This window comes from Trichoderma reesei (genome assembly GCF_000167675.1).
Source record: "Trichoderma reesei QM6a unplaced genomic scaffold TRIREscaffold_5, whole genome shotgun sequence".
In the NCBI taxonomy this organism is placed as follows: Eukaryota; Fungi; Ascomycota; class Sordariomycetes; order Hypocreales; family Hypocreaceae; genus Trichoderma; species Trichoderma reesei.
This window is the reverse complement of record NW_006711152.1, coordinates 425,588-440,627: the sequence shown is the minus strand read 5'-3', so window position 1 is coordinate 440,627 and position 15,040 is coordinate 425,588. Positions and strand designations below refer to the sequence as shown.

The 15,040-nt window shown below is 53.7% G+C and overlaps 5 protein-coding genes across 5 annotated transcripts; 3 read left to right on the top strand and 2 right to left on the bottom strand.

Moving 5' to 3' along the window:
- Positions 1-2,302: 2,302 nt before the first annotated feature.
- Positions 2,303-2,566, top strand: TRIREDRAFT_42792 (uncharacterized protein; the record flags this gene model as incomplete). Its single annotated transcript, XM_006963509.1, has 1 exon — positions 2,303-2,566. A coding segment is annotated over one exon (264 nt), but the record flags the coding sequence as incomplete, so codon positions are not given.
- Positions 2,567-3,485: 919 nt separating this feature from the next.
- On the top strand, positions 3,486-4,286 carry TRIREDRAFT_59078 (uncharacterized protein; the record flags this gene model as incomplete). The annotated part of the gene is made up of 1 exon (XM_006963774.1): positions 3,486-4,286. One exon carries the CDS (start codon positions 3,486-3,488, stop codon positions 4,284-4,286), a length of 801 nt encoding a protein of 266 aa, XP_006963836.1.
- Positions 4,287-4,520: 234 nt separating this feature from the next.
- Positions 4,521-6,170, bottom strand: TRIREDRAFT_58772 (uncharacterized protein; the record flags this gene model as incomplete). Its single annotated transcript, XM_006963594.1, has 4 exons — positions 4,521-4,686; positions 4,757-4,923; positions 5,001-5,312; positions 5,388-6,170. Coding segments are annotated over 4 exons (1,428 nt in total), but the record flags the coding sequence as incomplete, so codon positions are not given.
- Positions 6,171-9,860: 3,690 nt separating this feature from the next.
- Positions 9,861-10,528, top strand: TRIREDRAFT_120922 (uncharacterized protein; the record flags this gene model as incomplete). Its single annotated transcript, XM_006963773.1, has 2 exons — positions 9,861-10,196; positions 10,348-10,528. 2 exons carry the CDS (start codon positions 9,861-9,863, stop codon positions 10,351-10,353), a joined length of 342 nt encoding a protein of 113 aa, XP_006963835.1. The 3' UTR covers positions 10,354-10,528.
- Positions 10,529-11,451: 923 nt separating this feature from the next.
- Positions 11,452-13,440, bottom strand: TRIREDRAFT_58694 (uncharacterized protein; the record flags this gene model as incomplete). Its single annotated transcript, XM_006963593.1, has 1 exon — positions 11,452-13,440. A coding segment is annotated over one exon (1,989 nt), but the record flags the coding sequence as incomplete, so codon positions are not given.
- Positions 13,441-15,040: the final 1,600 nt, after the last annotated feature.

Genomic DNA, 15,040 nt, shown 5'->3' with positions numbered 1-15,040 from the left:
TCGAAGCAATTAAACGAGCACGATCGATCCAACAATGTCTTCAAAGGGAAACATGCCGCGCTCTGCTACGTCAGCTGTGATTCGTCACCCACAGCCTGGAGAGTAAATTGCTGGATGACATTCCTCGCTATCGTCGTCGTCAACGTTGTCGTTTGCGTTGTCGTCTGTGTTGTTATAATAAGACAAGGATTCGAGATGCGCAGCCGTTCGTGTGGGACGACGACCTCCAAATCTGCCTGGCCTTGATGATATATTCCCCCTCAGACTATGGCAACCAGGCAATTGTTCATATTTAGCTACAAAGCACACGATCCAAAGAAACGTCATCTAGACGCGCCACAGCTTTCTGCTCCTCATCTTCCATCAGGTTTCTGGTTTTTTCTTTGTTGCGCCCCAAAAGCCGCGATTCCCGTGATCAATCGAACCATCAAAGTATGCCTTGATGCCAGGGGCAATCCTTCAGCGATTCCTCCTGGGATTCTGCGCCTCGTCCCGGGCGCTTATTGGGCCAACCGCGCAGAAGCGACATGGATTGCCGTGCCCATTCGCCACAAGGTGGCCCTTGGGGGTCACTCTCTCTTTCTTCTGTGCGTGTGTCTGTGGCCGCGTGCAGCAACTGCCGCAGCGCCTGATTCCCAGGAGCTCGTCCCAGTATTATGGATGGAGTTCCGCGTTCGCCGACCCCCTGCCGGTGAGTCAATGGCCGAAGCGTTGAGTGAGATTCGGCCATCGGACAAGTCGTCATTACCTACGTCGTCCGGAGTCCCCCAAATCTCATGAGCCACGCAGATAGATCCCTGGGCAGCTGGTCCTTTGTGTGCCACCGCCGATTGGCCAGCCTGACCCTGTTCCAACCGGCTCTTCCTCCCCCCCCCCCCCCCTTGCGTCGATTCATCGCACCTCGCTCTCGAATGCGCTTCCAGGACCCCAGCTCGCGGGCCTCATCTCACGGGGGTCCCCTTCGTCCTAGATCGACCGGCTCCGCCATGGGGGAACCAAGCGTCCTATTCCTAGCGAAGCTTCGCCCGGCGTCCCGTCAGTGGTTCCTGGCAGCAGCCTTGCTAACCCGGATCAAAGCAAGCAAGCAACCTTGCAGGATCGCCACGAGTCGCAAAAAAGGCAAAATGGGCCGCCAAGCAGGACGGGCCTGGGCCGCTGGAGCTGCGGCCATCGTGGGCGCTGGGGCGCGCGTTTGTTTATAGATGTCGCATGGGCGCCGATTCGAGCCATGCCACAGAAAAAATCTCTGTATCCAGTCAAGGACGAGGGCCATCCCCCGGCTCTCGGTTGCGGACAAAGAGTGGTGAAGAGGAGTGGCTGTTGCATGAGAGTGTGCTGAGCTGTGTGCCCGCCCCCAATGCCGAGGGTGTCTACGATAAGATTCCTTCGACGGCACCCCTGTTCTGGTGCCTGAGGTGAGAATCTATATAACCAGAGTTGACTTTGCTCAACCCTCGCCTCATCATTCAGGACAAGTTCATTGTATATGAACAGATAATTGGAACATTGAAACCGCAGCATAAGAAAGCATCCCTCCAACAGACAGAGAAAGGGGCAGACGCGATGGCAACCTCATCTTATACTCCGGACGGCACCCCTATTGCTCGACATGAACTAAAGCTCGCCATTCACAACAACGAGGGAGTCGAAGAGAAGACTATCAGGCTTGACAGCATCGTCGACGCAGAGGACGCTGCAAAGGAGAGGCGGAGAAAGCAAAACAGAATCGCACAGCGCAAGCACAGTGAGTCAAAGGAAAGGGCGGAACACAGATGGCGTGAGACCAGTCCAATGACCATTGCAACCTGCAGGACGGCGGAAAGCAGAGCAGAGACTCTCTGCAATGTCCAAGTCACCCGAAATTCGGGTCTCACCGCTGCACTCGGGACCGTGTTGCTGCTGCGTCACCCGACGGCCAGAGGCGGCTCCTCCACCAGAAGACTACAGCCGCAGCTTCATATCCATCACATCACCAAACCCTTCGTCGTCATACGGCCCTCTCACGCCCTCGGTCGTGTCCGACTACGACAGCCGGCAGACTCTGTCCGCCAGCCAATGGACGCCCTTCTGGCCAGCCGCCTCTCCCCTCTTCGATGGCGACCCCAGCAGTGTTCTGCCGTCTGGGGGGGAGTCTCTCGACAACCACAGCCACAGCCACAGTCCCATTCCAAGCACAGCATCGCTCGACATTGCGCCTTTTCAGGATTCGCATTCGCCAGCGTCAGCTCTTTCGTATGACGCTTCCATCAGCCTCGTAAGCAGACCGAGCAACACCAACCTGCTGCCAGAGGGTCACCTCGGTGGCCAGTTCCCTCTACACCTGGCTGCGAGAGGCGGATACATAGGGATCATGGGGCTCCTCCTCAGTCGGGGGGCAAGGATAGATGCCAAAGACACTTGCGGACGGACTGCGCTCCATTATGCGGCTGACGCTGGTCATCTTGACGCCGTGGGGATGCTGTTGTCTGTAGGGGCCAATCCGTTTCTGGTGGATAGCGAGGGGTGCAATAGTTTGCATATAGCTGCCAGCAAGGGGAGGGAAGATATTGTTCGAGTGTTGATGGAGAGGGGGATGGATCCGAATCTGGGAGTTGGGAGCGACGTTGAGAATTCTTGATGTGCTTGAGAGCAGATGATGATTGATGGAGAGCAGTCATACACACTTCACTTGGATATATAGCGAATGCAACTCGATTAGACGACCGTACTTGCAGGTGTTTGCTCATGTGGACAATGGGATGCACAATCACTTATTTTGCATTGCGCTCCTTTATGTGAGGAAGAGAGAGAGAGACAGAGAGATGGTCTTGTGCAACGTTGTGCAGGTTCGTGTCTTGAAACTGCTTGGTGTCACTTGCAGAGAGTCGCCCCTCGTTTGTGTAACAGTTTCCGAGGCATGTGCCATTGCTGCATTGCATATCTCAATCAGTTTCTTAGGCATATGCTTGCCATGATTTGAAGCCGTTCACACATGACGGCTCAATACAAGATGTGGTCTTGCAACAGTGTGAAAAGAATGCTGATTGCTCGTGTCAGCTATACTGCCTCTAGCTTACAAGATCAGTGTATGTGGGCAGTATAAGCCGTACGTACGATAGGGTTGATTCTGCCTCGAATGAACCTTCAATACCAAAACTCTAGGCATTTCAAAGCCCATTCAAGCGTCACGAAGCTCCGGCTGTACCAAGATTCCGCAGCAGTTCTAAAAATGAACTCGCATCGATGCCCATTTCCGAAGCGGATTTGCGAAGAGAGGCGCAGCCGCCCACTAAACAACTGGTTGAACTGCCGAGAGCCACCAGTAAGCGGCTCTCGTCCGCCAATCATTTCCTAACTGCATAACGAGATATTTCATCATGACCCGAGTCTCCATTTCAGTGATATAAGAAATTCACTTGACTGCTGGGAGGTGTTATCGTCAGACTCATGCAACACCTATAGACTCTTTGGTCTCGAGAGCTTCAGCCTCACCATCAGTCTTCAACATGGTCTTCTTCGCCCCAAACGACAACATTCCCACCCTCACATGCTATCTCCTCGCCGAAGCCTCCAGCGATGAACTCCAGGCCTTCAAATCCGCCTTTGAACTTGGCAACCACGCGGCCTTCAATCCCGTCCTCCACATCAAGATCGTCCATCCACCAGATGACTATCTCGGGAAATCCCACGAGTACATCCGCAAGAAGGAAGACGAAGCCGGTCGCAAGGACTTATTCCTCATCCTCGACAAGAGGGCCATTGAGAACAACGCCGTCTGGTACATATCGCACTTTGCCGACGCCGAACGGGTGCAGTGGAAAGAAGCCCAGAACACGAATGTACTGTGGAAGATTCTCGTTAGAGCCGACAAGCTGGCCATGGTGTATGCAAACTACAGCATCGGAAACACGTCTCTGCAGGAGGACCTGGGGAATTGCGGAGTAGAATTTCCCGTCAAAGAGGGCTTTGAGCAGCCCAAGGTGTTTGACTACAAGTTGGACATGCACAAGGATCTGTACCGCCAGCCTGTTTGGATCAGAGCCGAGCCTGGAGAATACGAGGTCAACAAAGGCGGCGAACAGCTGGGAGACTACATTGCGCCACCGAATTCGTGCGCGAGGCTGAAGGACGGAGTGGCAGAGGCTGTCGGAGTGGTCAATGAGTGGACGACGTATTATCCTTCAGGGCCTTTTCCCTACTCGGATGGGACAAGGAAGGAGTTTCCAGAGGGAACCATGGTTCTTCAGCTGAGATGGAATCCCGATTTCCCGTGGCCGCCTTATAAATGGCCCGAGGGGTCGCTGTGAAGCTGCAGCCTGTCTTGATGATGGCAGGGTCATCTACTGAATCAAGAGTCGCAAAGCAATGGTCGACGTCTGATTGCGAAACTCTTGAAGTATACTTTATCAGCAACGAAACTCGATGATTGACGTATGCTGCGTTCATATACCGAAGATACGTAACCCTCGAAACGCTGTGTCCGCTCGGCTCTATGTTTGATTCCAAGGCCATCAAATTGACGCAACTAACAATCATCATCTTCAAGCTGTCCGTGCTCTAGGCTTCAAACGAATATACAGAGGTCCCTTTTGCCATGCGATGTAGACCTTGGATCTGGCATCCCAGCCGATGCTCTCATCAACAAGCTCGATATCATATCGCCAGATGAGTCTCGCCAAGATGAGGCGCATTTCAGCATAGGCAAGACTAAGACGCGATGTTTCATTAGCAGTGGCTCAATGAAACAGATGGGATGATGATGATCAGGAAGACGTACTTCTTTCCAATGCAAACCCTCGGACCAACGGAAAAAGGAGTGAATATCCTCTTCTGGTCGTTTGCAAACCGCGAGTCTCCCAGCCAGCGCTCGGGGATAAACTCCTCCGGCTGAGTCCAGAATTCAGGGTAGTGAAACATGGTCCAGTACCATATGTCAATGTGCGTCTATCAAGCCTCATCAGCACCATCGCGTGAACAAGAATGACCAAGACTAAACGGTCATTGTTCGGGAGGAAACCTACTCCTGGCGGAACCCAGTATCCAGCAATAACATCTCCCTTCTCATTAATCGTTCGCGGCGTCGTGCCGGGGACTGGCGAGTGAAGCCGTATTGCCTCGTCCAGAACAGCAAGCATGTAGTTCAAGCGGCCAACGCTCACGAGGTCAATCTCGTCCTCGGACGTGAAGGAAGAACGGACTTCGTCGCACAGCTTCTTCAGGGGCCCTGGATTGCGACCAAGATAGTACGTGGCTCCCATCAGCGCAACGGCCGTCGTTTCCGAGCCCGCTATGATGAGCAGGGCCATGTTGGCAATGAGTTCTTGAAGCGTCACCTCCTATGCGCAGTTTGAGAGTTAGCATCACCTATCTGATAGCTCACGCACTCGGGTTTCTGAGTCCCAACTTACGTCTTTTCCCTTCTTGGACGTCATGGCAGCAATGAAATCCTTGCGGTCCGTCACCGTGTCCAGCCTCTTGCGAACCTTTTGCTCAGACAGGCTACTATGTTGCTTGAGCTTTTCCAACATTGCCTTGGGTGTGAGCATGACGAGACCCTTGTAAAGGAGTGGCATACGCCTAAAGGTCGCGTCAACTGACACATTCTTCACGCCATCGAATACCATCTCAACCCATGGGTGGTACATGGAGTTTTCAAGACACCCAAAGGGCTCGCCAAAGGCCAGGTCGCCGATAATGTCAAACGTGGTCCAGTTGTACCTGGCCGCGATGTCAATCTTGTTCCCGTTTGCGCTCTCCTCATCAAGCTTCTCGAAGAGCTTCTGGACGTAGGTCATGATCAAGGGCTGCTGGTCAAGCATGGCCTGGTTCGAGAATCCGTTGGCCATGCTCTTTCTGATTCGAGTGTGGTTCTCCCGGTCGGCCGAGAAAATGGTATGGGGGACGAGTAGGTTTCTGGCGATTTCCTTGCCGTTTTCGAGCTGACCTGCTTTGCGATGGCCAGAGAGGTCGTTGATGGCGTCCGGATGGCAAAAGACGAGATGGTCGGGGGCGACCCTGATGACGGGGCCGTACTTCTGATGCAATGGAATCAACAGCTTGTGGGCGTCACCAGAGAGCTCAAGGCGAGCATAGAATCCATAATGGATGGCCCACAGCTTGGGACCAGGGAAATGCCTCAAAGGGTGAAAGAACAAGTTGTAAACAATAGTGTATCCAACGTAGAGCAGCCCCTGTTATTCGGTTAGAGAGCCCATCCAGCATGGTTGCGGCGAGTATCAGATGTCGTTACCGATATGACCAGCAACAGAGGTATAACGAGAGCAGGCTTCAATAGAAGCATGGGAGCAACGTCATGCGTGAGGATGGCCATCTTGCCGGATCAATACAGATACCAGTCAAGAGGACACTCTCCTTGTAGACTTGAGGAGCGAAGATGGACACTCAAGTCCCCATCACAGAAAGCAGACTTCCGCCCATGGGGCCATTTATATGTGAATTCATCCGTTACCTATACTGGCTAGTCGTAGGAGCTCGGCGTGAACCTGCATGAGCGGGGTAGACATACATGCAAGCACGAGGAGGAGCAGCACAGGTTCGCACACAGCTTGCTCTCTGTCAAGTTGCGTTCCTTTGTTCCCTTGAAGTCCTCGTGCTTTTGATACAGCAAGCCAACTGCTGCCCACGTACCTATCACATCATCATTATCGAGCGTAGATTCTCATCTCCAGCTGAGTTCCTCTACTCTGTTGCAGGATTGCCAGTATGAGATTGTTTACTGAAGACCTAACACGTTCCTCTTGCACAGTATCCTCAACATATCCCTGCCGTATCCGATACGACATACGACACGTCGCTTACAGCGTAGCATCAAGCAAACCCGGGTGATGGCGAGAGCTGCGTATCATCATACGCATGTTCCCCACTTGAAATCGCAACGCTATCATTGCAGCACGGTTCATCAGACGAAGTTGATGCTGCTGCTGCTCTCTTGTGGAGCTTAAGTGTTATAGCGCAACTGGGACAGCTCGAGACAAAGAAAGGCCATGGGGAAATCTGACGAGACCCGATAACAACCCCCCTCTTGGAACTCTGCGTCTGTTTAAATGGCGTTTATGTACGCCTTGGCTTTTAGATGCAGATCACAGAACATCACTCATCTCCCGCCGTAAGTCATGCAGACTTAGAATTTTCCTAGGTGTGTCTCTGCCGATGCCTTGAATTTCTACATGCATATTTGAGGGCTGCTTAATATGCAGGGGTGTGCACACTTTTACATCTTGCCCAGTCTGGAATTTGATTCCCTTCCATGTGCAGGCCGCTAGGCCGAGGTTCTCAGCAATGATGTGTCTCGATTCGATTGAGAAGTCTGCGGCGAGGACTGACCAACCTGTGCAAGTAATGTGGCAAAATGTTTTACTTCATCCATGGCTATGTTGTAGCAGCCAATGCAACCTCGCTTATCGGCCACTTACACTTGCTCATCACAAGTCTCGTCATGGTGATGACGCAGGTAATCATAGCAAATAGGTTGCCATCTCTGTGATAATTGGACAAAGAGTAGAGGGATACACATCTTGCCCATGCCCGGGTTCACTCCTCGAGGGGGAGGCAAGGTACGGAGTGAGTTGTATCAATACCGCCTCTCTATCACCAATTATGAACCCTGAGTATTGTCAGATTGCCAAACCGCGGATCACAGTCGTATCATATGTACAGTACATGTAACAGACAGAAATGGAGTTGAAAAATGGCCCGACTAGAGGTTGTGATACAGCAGCGTGCCGACAATCACGAAGCTCGGCTCAGAGAAGGCGCCTTTCCGCCGAAACGAGTTGAAACTCCTCATAATTGACACCTTCTCCCATATTTACTTCTTATGCGCTGTTTGTGTCTTCACGCTCTCTTAGTTCTAGACAAGTCGCAGATATGGCTGTAAGTAATCATGTAGTTGAAAGCAAGTGAGAGGATGCCGTACGCGGACTGAATGGAGCCACTGTTCATCTACTCCGCTGCACGTGCATGATAGATGGTCACGAAGCGTTCAAGGACCTTTAGTCAACAATATTGCTGTGTAATTATTCAGATTTCTGTGTAACACTCCTTCCCATATGCCCGCAGTTCCAATGCTTCAGTCTACAAGTACGTGATGAATGATACCTATCGCCTTTCTGAATTTCAGAGTGCGTTTACGCCCTCAGCATACTCCTCCTATAGGTCACTCTTTGAGGCAACAGGTGCTTGAGGAACGTATTATTTGAGCATAGAATAGGCCATGCAAAGAGGCACCGCTTTGTAATGGCCATGATTAAGAACCCAGATTTACAATGAAAGAAGCTGCAGGGGCCAGCGACGGCCGGCTGAGCGGTTTGCACAAATACGGGGAACAAGGCAGAATATGAACATACATTAAAACCAACCATACGCATACAAATGCGACCTTACACACCAATTACTAGGCCTCAACGGTGCGCGTATTGTACTAATGTGTGTCCATACTTACCTACGCACTCCCTACCTATATTTTTGGCAAATCGCTTGGCCGCATCGCCTTTAACTTGTGCCTGATTCCCTTGATAGAGCTGTTCTGGCTACACATAGGTTCAATCGATATGCATAAACGGCGTTTGATCCTACCTGTGGCATGATACATCATGAGCCTATGAAAGTCGATATGTCATTCCACTCTACGAGCCCTTCTCTATTTCTGTAGGTCTCATGACGCAGGAAAGTCGACCTTCAGCTCGACCAGTCAGTCGCTATATGTCATCCAGCTCGATGTTTGCTCTCAGCTATGAAGTCGCCCATTCAGTGAAGACTTGCGATACACAGGTATAAGTCATGAGCAGAGGGCTGGATAGAGCTTCAACCAGGTATGATACATCCCAAAGCGCCAAACCTCCCTTGCTCTCAACTATGGCTTTGCAGCAAACCTGTAGTGCATCCCATATTTTCATCCATAATGCATTCCGCACAACGCATCTCTACCTGATCAATTCAACTCGCAACTCTCTTCGTGCGACATCCCGAGCCTCAAGATGGCGACATCCGATCCCACATCCAACAAGTCCAGCTTCAACACTCTTTCTTTGGTCAGCAACAAAGCAAGCACGTAAGCAATCCCTCTCCGCCCTCCCCTTTTAAGCACGCCATCCATCCCTCAAACAAGGCAAACGCTCAAAAAGCCGTGTCCGCAACTATCGGGGTACTCAGGGAACGCAAGCAAGGCATTAATTAGGTAGGTACCTCTTGACCTGCAGAGAAAGCGTGCGGCGAATCGCGGGGTTCGATGCCCACTCTAACAGATCCAACACCAAGTACTGCTGAAGTAACCACGTCACTATCTTAAGCGGCTTGAAAAGGGTCGGAAGTACGACCAAGGTACCTTTGATCTCTCAGGGTCCTCGTACGAAGAAGTACCTAGGTACACTGTACTGTAATTACGTGCGTCAAACCTGACGACGCGACAGCAGATGATGGCATTTGTAATGCAGCCACCCCTCGACGGAGCTTCGAGAAAATGATTACTCACTATAGAATCACATTACATTAACCCAACGCATGATATAAAATGATTCAAAAAGAGCCCGTAGTTGCTCTGCTTCTCTACTACACAGAACAATACACCTGAAAACCTCACTCTGGATCATTGCTCTTCAACCCATCTGTCGGAACATTCCGAGGCTCACCAAGAGAGTTACACTTACATCATCCACAGCTCCCCTCCAAGAAAACTCCACCCACGAAAAAAACGCATAAAGCTATTACACTTACCAATCCAATCCATACTTACAAACCTCCATCAACCAACTATCACCACCTCAACAACCTCAACAACAACAAACACCCTTCTCCTCTAACCAAACAAACAAATCAGAAAACCCACCGCCCAACAACCTTCAGCCCCCTCAAAAACCGCCACAATGCCCGTCATCGACATCAAGTCCAAGCCCGAATTCGACGCCCTCACCCAAACAACGCCCTACGTCGCCCTCCAAGCCCACGCAACCTGGTGCGGCCCCTGCAAGGCCATCTCCCCGCTCTTCACAAAGCACGCCGACGCCCTCGCCGTCCCCGAAAAGTTCGTCTTCGCCCGCTTCGACACCGACGAGGTCCCCGACCTCGCCATGGAGCTCGGCATCCGCAGCATCCCCGCCTTTTACGTCTTTGAAAACGGCGAGAAGAGCGAGACCCTCACCGGCGCCAACCCGCCTGCCCTGCAGAAGCTGGCTGAGGCTACTGCTGAAAAGGCCAAGACGGTGAGTTCACAAACCGCCTAAAGTCCCTGCGCTTTTTTTTGTCTCTCAGAGAACCTTCTGATTCTGAGGGGGGTTTGAGAGGAGTGTGGGATGAGTGAGAGATTAGAAAAGATTGTGGCTGACTCTTCGTGTGTGATGTCTGGTATCTTAGGCCTAAGCTTCCTACACGCGAAACGGGACGAGACGAAACAATAGGTAAAGTCGCTGCAGAGGAGGATACACATACAGTGACATGGGACACGAGGGATACCACTCGCGAGGGCGAGATGATATAGACAGGCGCTTCAGCCCCGGCTAGTCTGCAAATATATCATTGCATGCATCGTGCTGGACATGGACATATCGCATTTCTTTTTTACTGTCGTAACCCGCTCTATTCGCTCCGTCGTTGCGCATCCAGCATTTCGAAACCCATGATATCAATGACAAGAGTCCTCTCAATCTACAAATATGCGCCCACCAATGAAGAAGAAAAAAAAAGGAAAGAAAAGGCCCTCCGACAAGTCATTGTCCCGTGTTCCAAAAGATAAAAAGGTACATGCGTAGCCTTTTTCCATGACCGCCGAGCCACCTGATGATGATATAAAAGAAAATTGTACACAATAAACTCCCGCTCCATATGCAGCCGTGATGATAAGTAATGTCAAGGAAGGAAAACTGCCGTTGAACGCGTGTGTCACACTCAGGCCTCCCATCAGAAGCGACACCTGAGCGGAGTAAAACATGATAAAAAGAAACATGGCCACTTTTTGTGTCTTCACCCTTCTCACGCTGCTGCATCGTCGCTCATCCTTCCCAGGCCAGAATCAGCCCGGCTCTTGGAGAGTGGCTGAGCAGACTTGTCCTCGGCAATGACACCCATGTCTGGCCCCGTCGTCTCCTGGGACCTGCTCGACTGAAGGGCAGGCCCCGTAGACTTCCTTCGGCTGGCCTGATCTTCCACAACTCTGGGCCTGTTGAGATCGGTGACGCCAATGCTCCTCCGAGCAGTCGCCCGACTAGGAGGCTTCAGGAGGTCGTTGGGCTTTCGCGACGGGCCATCACCACCGGCGCCGGCGGTCTCGTGCGTAGATTCTGTAGGCGAGTTGGCACTGACAGAATATCTCAGCCCCGAGATGCTGCCCCTCCACCGGCTGAGGTTCCAGAAGCCGCCCTCCTTTTCATTCTCGTCCGACTCCGCCACGCTGATGAAGTTGAAGCTCGGCGTGGGCGGCTGCGACCCCCCGTCCAACGTTCCTATCGACGGCCGGCTCCGTATGCTACCCGTGGGGCTGGCGAGGCTGTTTCTCTGCGGGCGCGCCGGTGAGGAGCCGCCGCCCGAAGCGAGTGGCTTTCGGGCTTGTGCTGCGGGACTCGCAGTCGACGAGAGGTTGGCCGGGCGCCTGGGGATTTTCCTCGGCGACGCAGACCGCTCGCTCCTCGCCGAGGTCACGCTGACGTTTGCAGGCCCTTCGTCGCCAACATCCTGACGCCAGCTAATGATGCGGTCAGACGGGTGCTGTGCCTGGCCCGCGCTCAAGTTGAGCGAGGTCCGCCTCGACACGCTGCCGCTCGTCCTGGTGATGATGCTGCCGCTTCGTCCCAGCCCGCTCACCTTGCTCGAGAACTTGGAGCCCAGCTCCCACATGTTTTGCTGGCGCTTGAGGTATGCACAATCCTGGCGGAATACCTTGATCGTGCCGGTCCTGTCCGTCGTGACGATAATGTTGCCATCCAGATGCTTGCAGCGCTCCAGGTAGGCCGGGCTCTCCTCCGGCTTCTTGACGCTCGACGGCGGCGGCGCCGGGTGGTGGATTTCGGTCCCGGCTTCCGACACCTCCGTCTGGCTGAGAGCGGCCTCGTCGAGGCTGCGCAGCAGCACCGGAGGCGGGTTGCACAGGTCAAAGATGGGATCCCCCGATGCGCTCAGCAGCTGCCTGGTGCGCGTGGGGGCCAGCAGCGCCGCGGTGACAACTTCGGGGTGGGCATCAAAGGACTCGTAGGGCTGGCGGTCCTTTGCGTCGGCTTCCGCCGCATTCGTGTTCCAGATGTACGCCTTGCGATCTTCGCTGCCGCAGATGACGTAGGTGCCGTCGTCGCTGAAGTGCGCGTGAATCTGGCTGGACTGGTTCTCCAGGCCCTTGAACTTAACTTCGAGAGCCCGCGAGTCCAGGTTGTAGATGCGGACGCGAGAGTCGTTGGACGTGATCAGGACCTTGACCTCGTTGGTGCCGGCCGCCGTGGCTGTCTTGATGCCCGTGATCTTGCTGCCCTTTGCGTTCTTGCCCCGGGACGATCGGACGTGGATTTGAAACTTGACCTTGAGCCCCTCCGTCTCGTAGAAGGAGCACATGCCGCTCAAGACGCCGCAAATGGCCATGGTGCCGTCGGGGGTAAAGGCCACGGCCGTGATGAATTCGTTGGCAGAAGCGGAAAAGGCCACGGTCCTGTCTGGTATGTTCCACAGTCGCAGCTGCGCATCCAAAGAGCCCGCCAGGAAATATCGGTCGTCGGTGGGGTGGAATGCGATCGAGGTGACCAGATCGTGGTGCGCAAACGTAGCGAGGCATTCCTGTCTGCTGACATGCCAAAGCCTTACCGTCTTGTCCATCGAGGTCGACAGGAGGAAGTTGTTCTTGCTCCAGCAGAGAGCCAGCACTTCTCCGGTATGCGCCTGGAACTCGCGAACCGGCTTGTTCCGAAAGACGGGTGCGCTGAGCCGCTCTCCCTTAGTTTTGCCCTGCGCTTCTCTATCGGCCTCCTCCTCCGCCTCGTGTGCCCTGCGCTCCTCCTCGGTCGAGATAACGGCAAAGACGCGAACCACCTGGTCCTTGCCCGCCACGGCAAGGTAGCGCCCATCGAGGCTAAATTCAGCGGCCCAGATCGCATCACCCGCCTTGAGAAGTTTCGTGCCTACGGCTGTGGCAGGAACGCGGCCATGCGACGGCTCGTCGTCCTTGTCCGGCTTGGGCCCGAGCAGCTCTTGTGCAAGGAACAAGCGGTTAAAATCCCGACGTCTGCTGTTGTGAGCTTTTACGCGAATGTAGCGGGGAGGTTCTTTGTAAAGCGGAATGTAGCCGCCGCCTTCGCTCAAGACGGACATGGGCGCGCGGGCGCTGCTCCCTTCGGTGCGCTGCTCGCCCAGCTCGGAGTCGGAGTCGGGCGCATCGTTGTCGTATCTCCTGAAGGCGCTCCGCATGCCAAAGCGGCTCAAGAAAGAAGTTCCCTTCCTACGGCACAAAGCATTAGCACGCGCCGACGGCATCCAGTAGCGAGGACAGTTGAGCGCAAACATACTTTCGATCCTTGGAGGGTTCGGGCAGGGCATTTGCTAGGCGGGCTGTGGTCTCAATGCCAAAACTCTTCCTGGGGAAGCTTTCCGTCGTGGGACTATCGGGCTTGGTCGAGCCGCGCAGGCGCTGAGCGAGCGACGTTTCGATGGTGCCGCTGTTGGTTCTGAGGAAGATTTGCTAGTCATGTCTCCGTTAGCATCACGCGTAGCTTGATCCAGCTGAATGAGTGTCAAGTAAAGCAGGGAGACATACAGTGCCCAGAGGATCCAGGGCCGCGGGTGTCGGCGGGGTTGAAGACATGGTTCTTATAATGACGCCCTTGGGCTCCTTTTCCTTGTCCCTTCCATTTTGCAGTTGCTGCTGAGTGGGCGAGCGCGATAGCAGAGTCGTGGAACGGCGTGCTGGCACAGGCAGCGGCCGGGATTCAGAGCTGCCGGGAGTGCCGTTGGCGGGACTCTTGATGCTACCGTCCTTTGTCGAGGCCCATTGGCTGTCGCCGACGTCCGCTGACGATGATAACGGGGGAGGCATATTCCATGCTGTGAGGCCAGTACGACTGGGACAGGCGACCACCCGACGGAGAGTCGCAGCAGCCCGAGGTGAGGCTTCGGGTGAGGATGCGTGCGGAAGCGGATCGAGGCGACGATGCGAAGAGAGACGAAGCGCAGTAAGTCTTGCGGTAAAAGTTGAAACAAATCACGAGCTGAAGCTGTCCGGCACAATGAAGTACATAGACCAGAAGACAGATCGAGGACAGACGGACTCGGACAACGTCAGGCTCCGAGTGGGCCGGCTCAGCTTGTTTATAAGCGGAGGACTCTCTGTGGTCATTAGCAGCTGCGCCGTGGTGCGATTGGCATTGATGTTGAAGCCCCTAGAGGGCGTCAGCCAGTCCGTGGGCTCCGAGATGCGTACCTGGTCAGGGCGAGAGTAGGTTGCTTGATTGCCAGATTGCTCAACTGCTGGCACAGGCCTCGTCTGCACGCCTAAGTTGCTGGATTAGTCGTGGCAGGACAGGGCGCGCGCGGAAGCCGAGGATTCGAGATGGCAGGAATCGGCGGTGGAGCAGACGAGAGACGAAGGATGACAGGGGAGTGAGCTGTGCTGAGCTGTGCTGAGCTGTGCTGTGCTTATTCGGATCCTGGCTGATGATGCGTCGGTAGATATGGTATTGGATGGTGAGGCTGAATGCAGGTAACTGGACTCTTGGAGTGGCTGTATGAGTTGCTGGCGATGAGACTGAGAGCGGCTGATTGGACGGCAACGAAGGCAGTTGGGGTTGAACAAGTTGTAAAGTTGAAGTTGGTGGGAGAAGCGATGAAGAGGGCGAGGAGCGAGAAAGCAAGGAGGGACGAAAAGGAAGAACAAGAAGAAAAGAAAAGAAAAAAGAAAAGCCACACACGGTTTTCTATGACTCTACTTTAGGAGCCGATGCGAGTACGAGCTGAAGAGAAAAAAAGGACCAGATGCTATGACGGGGTCGCACTTGGCGCACGCGAGAGCGAAATCGAGCTTTTTTGAATGGCCAAAATCTCGATGAAATGGATCAGGCTGCTGAAAGTGGCTGCTAAA